The 9,728-nt window shown below is 52.5% G+C and overlaps 1 protein-coding gene across 1 annotated transcript; it reads right to left on the bottom strand.

Moving 5' to 3' along the window:
• Positions 1-3,046: 3,046 nt before the first annotated feature.
• Positions 3,047-7,602, bottom strand: LOC130908808 (coagulation factor XIII A chain-like). Its single transcript, XM_057824617.1, has 17 exons — positions 7,247-7,602; positions 7,089-7,159; positions 6,736-7,024; positions 6,428-6,676; positions 6,235-6,353; positions 6,057-6,164; positions 5,740-5,914; positions 5,535-5,673; positions 5,325-5,428; positions 4,983-5,071; positions 4,765-4,918; positions 4,590-4,699; positions 4,046-4,211; positions 3,827-3,981; positions 3,623-3,759; positions 3,449-3,554; positions 3,047-3,248 (listed from the first exon to the last, which is right to left on the bottom strand). The coding sequence occupies exons 2-17, from the start codon at positions 7,116-7,118 to the stop codon at positions 3,186-3,188; spliced, it is 2,193 nt and encodes a 730-aa protein (XP_057680600.1). The 5' UTR covers positions 7,119-7,159; positions 7,247-7,602; the 3' UTR covers positions 3,047-3,185.
• Between the last annotated feature and the right edge of the window lie 2,126 nt (positions 7,603-9,728).

Raw genomic sequence — 9,728 nt, 5'->3', positions numbered from 1 at the left:
ACCTCCTCCCCCCCTCCTTCCGAGCCCCTCCTCAGTCGTCTCTTTGGTGCTCGCGCGCGTGCGAGCGCAGCATCCGAAGAGCGCGAGAAATGCGCGAGATCACGCGAGACTTGGCCGAGAGGATGCTAACGCTGACGTTTAGCTAGCTCAGCTTCGCTCACCTCAGGGGCCTTCCCTTTCGCGACGATTGCACACCTGTCCGTCATTACCCGGAGATCTCAAGCACCCAAAGTCCACTTTTTTCCCCTCTTTTACTTGACACAATAACAAATGGTGGTTCCCGGATGGAATGCTTACAACAAGATGGCTATCTTGTGATACTTTGTAAATAAACTACGTGTGTCCAATTGTAACGGGCCAATGATCAAACTTCAAATGCAACGATAAGAGAGTAAACCTTCAATCTCGGTTTGAAACGGGCTTTATTCATACGTTGTCGAAAACTGCTACCATGCGAGCCGAGAGCAACCAGGCGCGCGAAAACGACGACCGAATCGACGCGACCCATCCGGACGACGCCCGCTTACGTTTTGCGCCCCGACGTCGGGAAACGGAAGACGGAATGTCGGAGGGTCGGGGATAAACAAAGATTCCGCGAGCGCGCGGCATTATCGTAGCGAGACCGGCTTTTCGTGACGGTTTTTCGCCACGCCCCGAACGTTCGGGCGACGCGTCGAAGGCTGTTTTTGGAAAACCTTTGTAAGGCTCACCTCTTGAGATTTTAACACGGGCGCCCGAAACAAGAAGTGATCGCGCGACCGAGCTAGTCGCGACCCGTAACGTTTGGGTCGAAGATGCGTCCTTCCGTCCAACTGTCGCCGGTCGTGTATTTCCCAGCCATTTTGCTTATATCGGCATCTGTTTTTTTTCGCTTTCTCGTTGCCAAATTTCGGCTTTTCCGATGAACGGGGGTGACGAAAATACGCAGGCGGGGGACACGGCGCGAGCCCTCCCGGCCGCTCCGGGACGTCAGATTCCGCCCCGGAGGCCGCAGAAAACGTCCGAAGGGCGCTGACCCGAGGGCGGCGCTCCGCTCCGTATTCAAAGCAGAGTCGGTTCGGGAGCGGCCCGCGGAAAGGCTCCGGCGCCATCTTTCTTTTTCACGCAAACGGAAGCGCTCGGGGAAAACAGCGGCCGCAAAAGTCGTCGACGCCAGTCCGGCGCGCTTTCGGGAGCGGGGGCGATGCGATTTATCGGACGGTCGCCACGGCGACGTTCGATGAGTAGTGAAGCGTTGGCCTCGGGACGGTTCCCCCTCTCGTCGTGGCCGGAGCGCTCTAAAATTGGCACACACGCGACGCCTGGCGGCGGCGGTCAGGGCGGAGTGTACACCGGCTGCAACACGATGAAGGCGGGGGAGGGGCTGCTAAACCGGTTTCCAGTCGTCACGCCCCTTTTCTTTTGCGCTCAGCAGCCGTTTAACCCTTTCATGCACCATCTAGGATTTTTCTTTTTTTTTTGCATTTGACATTCTTGGCCCCACGTACATATTTTATGCACATATTCATCCATGTCAAATGGATGAATGAACCGAAGGCTCCATTTTGCAAAAAATAAAATGACCATTAGTTAAGAGTGGTAATATAAAACAAGGGGAAGAGCCACTACTCATTTTGAAATATAAATTGTAAATAAAATGAATTCATTCAAAATCCAGTTGTAATCCATTTTTTAAAATGAAGAATAAAGACACATAAGTGTGGCCCGTTTGTATTTTGCTCTGGAAAAGTTGATGTTGTTTTGGTGTTCTTGTGACCTCATATAGCTTCACTGTTTTGCCTGAAGTTGACGGCAACTGACGTTTTGAACATTAAAGTGTTGATTGTGGCGCTCTCTGCTGGTCGAAGTAGGACCTGCGGCCCGCCCACCTGAATTGGATGTGCTTATAAACACTTGTGGCAGTATTTCAATATTTGGCGGAAAGCAAAGACAAGACTGAAAAAGCAGTTTCTGCTCTTGCAACCCTCTTTGAAATAAACTGCTGTATTTTAAGCCAAAGAAACTGTTGTGTTTGAAAGAACAATATGTCTATATGCTGCCATAGCAGATTCATGGCACATTAAGCCACCAAACTATTTTTAATTTGGCCGTTTTACCCTCAAAACCCCCGTTTACAGACATCGTGCAACTGCTTTTGTTTCAACTGAGCCATAAAACTTAGGTCAATAGTTATATTTATTATTCAAAATGTCATTTTTAGCTTAGAATCATGAATTGATGTCTAATCTTTTGTTAAAAAAAAAACTTTGAAAAATGATTCATTCGCATATTTGAAACTTTTAAACAAATTACATCACAGTGAAAAAAATGGTGTCTGTAAAAACGTCAAGGATATCTACCTCATAACTGTCACTTAATTGTTTGTTACTATTGCATTTTCTCCAATACGTTAGATGATAAATAATCGATCCAAACAAAGAAAAATTGAAAAACAACATTTTTAAAAGGGTAAATATATGGAAAAGGACATCTCGACCACTGCTTAATGTCTGCAATTTTGGCATCACAACCCTCGTTATATGACCATGTTTCACCCATAAAATCCCCCCAAAAATCCAGCTGTGTCTTGACACTCAGTGATACATGCTACATGGGGTTTTTGGATCAAAACAAGGTAAGTACGCGATATCTTGTTAAAGTCATGGCGCCTTTAATTCTGCTCTCGCCTGCTCTCACCTCCAGACAGGGTTTTGCTGTTTAATGTTTTGTTGTTGTTGTTGTTGTTGTTTTTTTTAAAAAATGCCCTCCTGTTCAAAAATGTTCTTCCCCCAGAAAATTGAGATTTAAAGCTTTCCAATGATGTATCACACATGCATATCGGACAATTTAGAAAGTTGGCCAAATTGGGGGTCTCAGAGCGGAACTTCAAGTCACCTGAGTGTTTTCCGCCATTTGATGCCATGTTTTTTTTTCACGAGAGCTTTGGATGAAAAGGTAGACAACGAGGATCACAACTCTCACAGACTGTCAATATTTTTGACTTTGCTTTATTGATGAGCGAGCGCAGACTGCTGCGTGAGAGTGAAAAGCATCAGAGAGAGAAAAAAAAATCCATTGATCGGACCGAGCCGTCAGGCGCGAGGAAACGCCATCGTCGTCGGACGATTGCTCCGATGGACGGATTCTATTTCACGCCAAGAGTTGCGACGGATGCGGAAAGCCGGCCGGCGGCGTCGCCTAAGCCTTCAGTCGGAGGCCTCTTCGACGTGGAGTTTGTCCTCCACGACGAACTCGATCTTTCCCCAGATCTGGAGGGAAAAAAAGGACGCGGGTCAATACCTGGCACAGCTTGTTTGTATTTGAATGTTTCATTGGCTTTTTTTGGGCTTGAGGGAAATCTGATTTGGCCGCAGATTGCCCAAAGGAGGTAGGAGGGCGGGGGACGCCTCGTCTTTTCCGCCAGCCGCCTGAGAAAGGGTTCGCCGCCAGGCGCCAAGGGCGGGATTACCTCGCACAGATTTGCGCTGGACATCACGGCCACCAGGGTGCGCTTTCCCATCGTTTCCGGTACGAAGGACTCCTTCCAGTTAAAGGAAGCTTGAGGTTGGAGGATACTGAAAGAAAGGTGCACGTGAGGACACTAAACGCCTCCCCGTCCGGCCGTCCGGCGGTCCGCCCGTACTTGTAGAAGCGTTGCCTGTTGGACATGACCCGAGGGCCCTCTAGGGCCACGGTGACGTTGTAGAGAGGGAATTTGAAGGTGTTGGTGAAGGAGACGTTGACAAACATGTCCTGTCCGACCGCTTGAACCCCGCTCACCTACGGGGCGACAGCGCAGCGTGACCAGACCAGACCAGACCAAACGGCGGGCCGGCGCGAGCGCTACCTTCAGCTGGAGGTCGGGGGCCCGTAAGTAGACCACCTTGACGGCTTTGAGGCCGCCGCTATCGCCGCTGCCCACCAGAGTGAAGGCCAGGAAGCGCTGGAAACCCATGTGTTTTAAGTATTCCTCAGCCTCGATCTTCACCAGCACGGTCTCCTCTGAAAGACGCTACACTTTAAAAAGCGCCAGCAGCGGCGACGACCGCGCCGGCGGGCCGCTCACTCTTATCGGGCGCCACGGTGACTTCCAGGGCCTCCGATTTGAAACGGTTGGACACCACGCCCGTGTAGAAGACCACGGCGCACGTCAGCAACGCCTTCACCGTCAGGGCCGCGTCGCCGCGATTGTGGAGCTCTACCTTCAGTTCCACGTCCATCCCCAGCTCCATCTAAGCGTCAGAAGAAGTCAGGGGAAACGTGAGCTGTGAAGACGCTGGCGTGAGCTCTTCAATTTTCTTCGCAAAGCGGAAGATGATGGATGGATGGATGGATGGATGGATGGATAAATAGTAAGACCCGACTGCTTCTTATGACAGGATTTTCTAAATCGGGGGTGACCGAGTCCGGTCCCGGAGAGCCCCTATCCGGCTCGTTTTCCACGTCTCCCGCAGCCGAATCTAACGACGAGCTCATCGGCAGGAGCTCGATAACGAACCCGATGATTTGATTCGGGCGCGTCGGAGGAGGAAGACGTGGAAAACGAGCCGGATCGGGGGCTCTCCGGGACCGAACTCGGGCACCCTCGTTCTAAGCGATCGGGCGGAGACCTGGTCAACGGAGAGGGTGACGGTGATCGCGGGATCCGCGGCGGCCGGTTGGTCTCGGGCAAGGCCGAAGCTCTCGGCGGTCTGCATGGCCTTCTCTTCGTCGACGCTTCCTACGCGTAAGCGAAGACTCGTTTGAGCGAGCGGAGCAGGGGCGGGCGGGCGGGCGCGCCGTCACCTTCTGGGTACTTGTAGGTGAGGGTGATATCATCGGCTTTGTCCACCAGGATGCGCTTGGTGAAGAGTCCCGTTCCGACCAGCCTCTTGTCCACGTAGGTGTAAATGTCGTTGCCGTATTTGTCCCGCGTCACGTAGATGACGTTGCTGTTCACCTGCGACGGGTCGGGACGTTAACCCCGGCGAGACGCGGGAGGGCTCGGCGGCCGACCGACCCACCTCGGCGAAGATGAAAGGCCCGTCGTAAGCGTGCCCCACCAGACCCTCCTTGATGGCGACGACCGAGGCGGGACCGCAGCGGTACAGTCCTGTGTCGACGAGAGCCGCAAAATCCCAAAGAAGTCAAACGGAGTCCGATTTTGAGCGAGTCATAAAAGAAGTGGAGTCGCGCCGTCGGCAATGCTACAGTATTGGCATTATCGTTAGCGGTCTTCCACTTTTCATTTCTTCCTTTCCGGGTCTAATAGAGGGCGCCTTGAAAAGTCGAAAACGGCAAACAATTTGTGCGGTCGATCGGTTTGGAGCCGAGACTCCCTGACGCCGAGCGGAATCTTTCGTTACCGTCGCTGGTCTCCTGGGGGGTGGCGTCCACCACCTGCCAGCCGCTCAGTCGGGGCGGCAGGTCGGGCCTCCTCATGAAGACCTCGTTCCAGCAGTGGTAGTTCCTGCACGGCCAGAGAGAGAGAGAGAGAGAGACAGGCAGGCGTCGGCGAGCGGCCCCGACGAGGTGGTGGTCCTGACGCGGTGGTGGCCGCGCCTTCGGCGACTCACCAGATGGAGTCGTGCGTGTTGCGCATGTCCGCGGAACCGTCGGATTTGAAGATAAGCTCGATTTTCAGGTTGCCGTTGTTGTCGTGAGCCGAGTTAAAGTTGGAGATGACTCTGGCCGGGATGCCCAGGCAGCGCAGAACTGGCGACGGAGACGTGAGCCGTCATCGCGGGCCGGCTCGAGTCGGTCTTCGCGCGGAGCTCTTACAGGTGTTGAAGACCCCTGCGAACACCCAGCACTGGCCGTAGCGCACGGGGGTGCCCGTGTTGGCGTACTGTAGCATGATGTTCACGCTGCCGGTCCACAGCGTGGGCGCCGTGCCCCCGGAAAAGTTCTCGCTCCAGTTGCCCACCAGCACGCCGTTTTCATCCTGAGAGTTGATCTGCGAAAAGAAACGTTGAGCCGAAGCGTAAGACGGGCCCTAACGTAACGTACCAAAGACCGTAAGCTCGGACAACAAAAAAGAAAAGAGGACACCCGAGGAACCGGCCGCTTGCTGGCTCGCTCGGTCAGGCGGGACTCACCACGGCGGAACCCTTCCGGACGATGTGGATGGCGTTGCCGCGCGTGGTGATGGGCATGCGGCAGGCGTCCAGCATGTAGATGCAGGCGTCCAAGACGCCGCGTTCAAACTGCAAAAAAGGGGCCGGACGTCACGGGCTCAACCTGTCGGCCGGCCGGCCGGCGCCCTTGTGCACGCACCTGGCCGTAGACCCAGTCGCGACTGAGCAAATTTTCCCTGGAGCCCATGTAGATGACGCCGTTGTCGTTGAGGACGTACTCCTGCCGTCCCGGTTCGTCGGGATAATACACCGCGTCCTCTGCCGAGAGAGACGGAGAATTCAAGAGGGGAGGACCTTCACGGCCGGCCAGCCGGCCGGCCGTCCAAACTTACCGACGCTCCAGCAGTTGAAGAGCAAGTAGCAGTCGGTGTCAGGGTTCCTCCTGGTGCGCTTCAGGCCCCATTTGTAGATGAGGGTGATGTACATGCGGAACCTTCCGATGATGCTGTCGGCCCTGGGCGTGACTCCCAACACCACCCGGGGCCCCCGGCTGTCCAAGATGCGACCCGACCACCGGCCCCGATCCCGCGTGCCGAACGTCACCCACTCCAGGGTGCGCTTTTGGATGGCGGGGTTGGAACCTGAGGACGCTCCAATTAAGAGGGAGTCGCGGCGGGCGAACGGGCCGGGACCCACCCACCGATCAGGAACTCCAGCCGGAACCTGTCCCTGGGGGTGATGGATCGGGAAAAGGTGACGTGCAGGACGAACTCTTGCCCCCGGCGGACCACCAGGTTGTCGGTGACGTAGGCTTGGGTTCGGTGCTTGGGCATGTTGATGTGCCTGCACATGTCCACCGCCTGCACGCTCAGCTCCCCGGGGCCCCGCGGCTCGGGCTCCCCGTCCTCCTCCGAGTCCTCCGCGTCGTCTCGGAAAGGCTCGAATTCGGGGAAATCGTCGATGTCGGTCCCCAGGTTGACCGTGGACGGCTGCCGTCGCCAGAGCTCAAAGTTACCGCGCGGCGAGGCCGGAGAAACGCAAACGCGCGCTCACCGGCTCGTTGTAACGCCCCGTGGTGTTCATGGTGCCGGCCGGCGGAAGGAAGCTTCTTTGAGGATCTGAAACTGAAGAAAAAGAAAAATCCTCTTTTTTTTCTTTTTTCTCTGGTCCGATGCCGGCGGCCGGATTTAGGCTTCGGCGCCATCCCTTACCTACCCGCGAGGTGGAATCGCTGTCGCGATGATGCCGTCGCTCTGGTCCGCGCCCCTTTAAATAGACCGGCGACTTCCCCTTTGTAGCGCGCACGCGGGAGGCGGCGGGCGCTTCCTCCCGTCTAAAATCTCACTTCTCTGACCCGCCCGACCAGGCGGAGGTCGCCCTGACACGCCGCGACTCGGCCACTTCCCGTTTGTTTGCCCCGCTCCCGTCTTATCGCAAACAATGACGGAATTTGCCAAAAGAGCGCTGTCCGTTTCGGACATGATCGGTCACCGCCATGGTCAAATCCTATCATATCATAAACTTTTGTGAAGATCCAGGGCGACCCCCCAAAAAAGCACAGGACCTTTACAACCAAGAGGCATGAAAGAAAACTATTTTCAAACATGCCGTTTGTTGGAATTTTCCTTTTTCTGTCTGAATGACTCTCTTTTAAATGTCGTCCTCTTGTACCGACGCATTCTTGAAATCTACTGTTGAGATTCCTCATCGACCGCTGAAACATTTCAGCTGGGATACCGTGACGGCGGAGGATTTACTGGCTCCAGTCTCGCCGCTCGCTGGTGTCGGCGCTTCCAGAATTCCCGTTTTTGTCAACAGCGGATTCGTTCCTACGGGAGGACGGAAAATTCCGTCATTCATTCTTAAATGGCGCGCTTTGGGGTTTGAATGACTGCCAATCAATATTTGTCTTGTTTTTCAGAGTACTAAAAAGTTGCGGCTTTTGGGTCACCCTGTATTATTTCAAAGTTTGTCTTGAACTGGAAGGGGACAAAAGTGATGAGCGACGGTCCAATGTGACCGACTCAAAGAAGCGGAAGGTCAGGCGGGAAAAAATGAAGTGAAAAAAGGCTTCGTCGGCAGAGGAAATAAACGCTTACGCGGCGATGAAAACCCCGAGCCGAGCGGAGGTGTCACCTTGACATCCGAAGTAAGGGCGCTCCCGTCGGTCAACAAAGATGAAGAAGTCTTACAAGGTTTGCCCTTTTAAGCGGTTGTCCGCTGTTGAAAATCACGGCTTCGACTCAAGGAGAAGAATTCAAAGGAGATGGATTTGCCGGTTGAGGCCGTGCTCCGACTACAGCGCGCGACCGTTCAAAAGTTTGGGGTCACCCAGATCATTTCGTGTTTTCCTTCAAAAGTCAGACTTGTATTTTTCAAATGGTTTCAAAATGAATCGAAAATATCGTCAAGACAAGGTTCGGAAATAAGGATTTTTATTTGAAAGAATGATTTTCTCCCTGGAACTTTGCTTTTATCAAAGACTGCTCATTTTGCAACAATGACAGCATTGCAGACCTATGGAGTATTAGCTATGAATATGTAACAAGGTGGAAAGTTATGGTGCCCCATTTTCCTACCGCCTCAAAGGCATCATGCCACTCCTCCAAGGTGCAAGTAGAAATTGGGCCAGGTTGTTTGCCTTTTTGCCGTTGAAGATATGAGCCCAGCTTGTGACGGGAGCTGGCCTAGGATTAGTGAGAGAAGTTTGTCAAGTGCTGTTTCATTTCATTCCTCGTTTGGTCAAGTTCCCTTTTGATCCACTCAAATCGTTTAAAAGAATTTAACTGAACGTGCCAAGTTCAGTGGTAGTTCTCCTTTTTTTTTTTTTTGCCTATTTCTTAGTTGGGGATATTTTCACTCGAGTTTGTTTGCGTTTGCTGTGATTTAGTTTGTTTTCAAATATTCACGCAACAATTTGAAGAAGGTTTGAATAAAGCATGTTTTATTTTTCATTGTCACAATTCCCGAAAACAAAATAAATTGTTCATTGTTGCCACCACATCTTCTGCTTCCTTAATTCTTGCCAGACCTGCCTGTGTTTTATTTGTTACCAAGGGGCTTGCCTTGCCAGACACGCTTACAAATATGTTGAGAAGAAGATAGGAGACACTTCACTCCGTGCTTCCAGAAGCACCGCCCACAAGTTGGATTGGCTTCTTGCGTGGTCAAGCTGCTCCCACAACAGCTCAATGGGAATTGGAATTGTTGACTGTGCTGGCCACTCCATTACAGCTGCCTGCTTCTTTCCTAAATAGTTGGAGGTGTGCTATGGGTCAATGTGATGTTGTGGGATGAAATTGACTCCAATCAAGCGTTGTCCACAGGGTGTTGCAAAATGGAGCGATAGCCTTCTGTATTTAAAATGGCGTTGATCTGTATCAGCGGCAAAGCAACCCCAGAACATCACATTACCTTCACCATGGTTGACGGATGACATCCAGCATCTTTTCAAGTGTTCTGCATTTCACAAATGTTCTTCTCTTTGATCCAAAGTCCAGACACCTCAAACATTGGAAAAAAGTGTTAATGAACGGACGAATCAATCTGCCTCTGTCCAATGCCCTTTTGCCCATATGAATTGTTTCCAGTCTCAGATAAAGCTTTTTCCTTTGCCACGCTGCCCTGAAAACCAGCATCCCGGAGTTCAATGCAATTTTATGTGTATAGCCCTATATCACAACAAGGATGTTT

The sequence above is a fragment of the Corythoichthys intestinalis genome, chromosome 20 (genome assembly GCF_030265065.1).
Source record: "Corythoichthys intestinalis isolate RoL2023-P3 chromosome 20, ASM3026506v1, whole genome shotgun sequence".
Taxonomy (NCBI): Eukaryota; Metazoa; Chordata; class Actinopteri; order Syngnathiformes; family Syngnathidae; genus Corythoichthys; species Corythoichthys intestinalis.
This window is presented reverse-complemented; position numbering and strand designations above follow the sequence as displayed.

What these genes read in the sequence shown, in the direction of transcription:
- LOC130908808 (XM_057824617.1), bottom strand. Translation starts at nt 7,118, where the DNA reads ATGAACACCACGGGGCGTTACAACGAGCCG. An exon ending in CGGGGCGTTACAACGAGCCG is followed by an intron (nt 7,025 to 7,088) that starts GTGAGCGCGCGT and finishes TGGCGACGGCAG; the next exon opens with CCGTCCACGGTCAACCTGGG. An exon ending in CGCAGGGGTCTTCAACACCT is followed by an intron (nt 5,674 to 5,739) that starts GTAAGAGCTCCG and finishes CTCCGTCGCCAG; the next exon opens with TTCTGCGCTGCCTGGGCATC.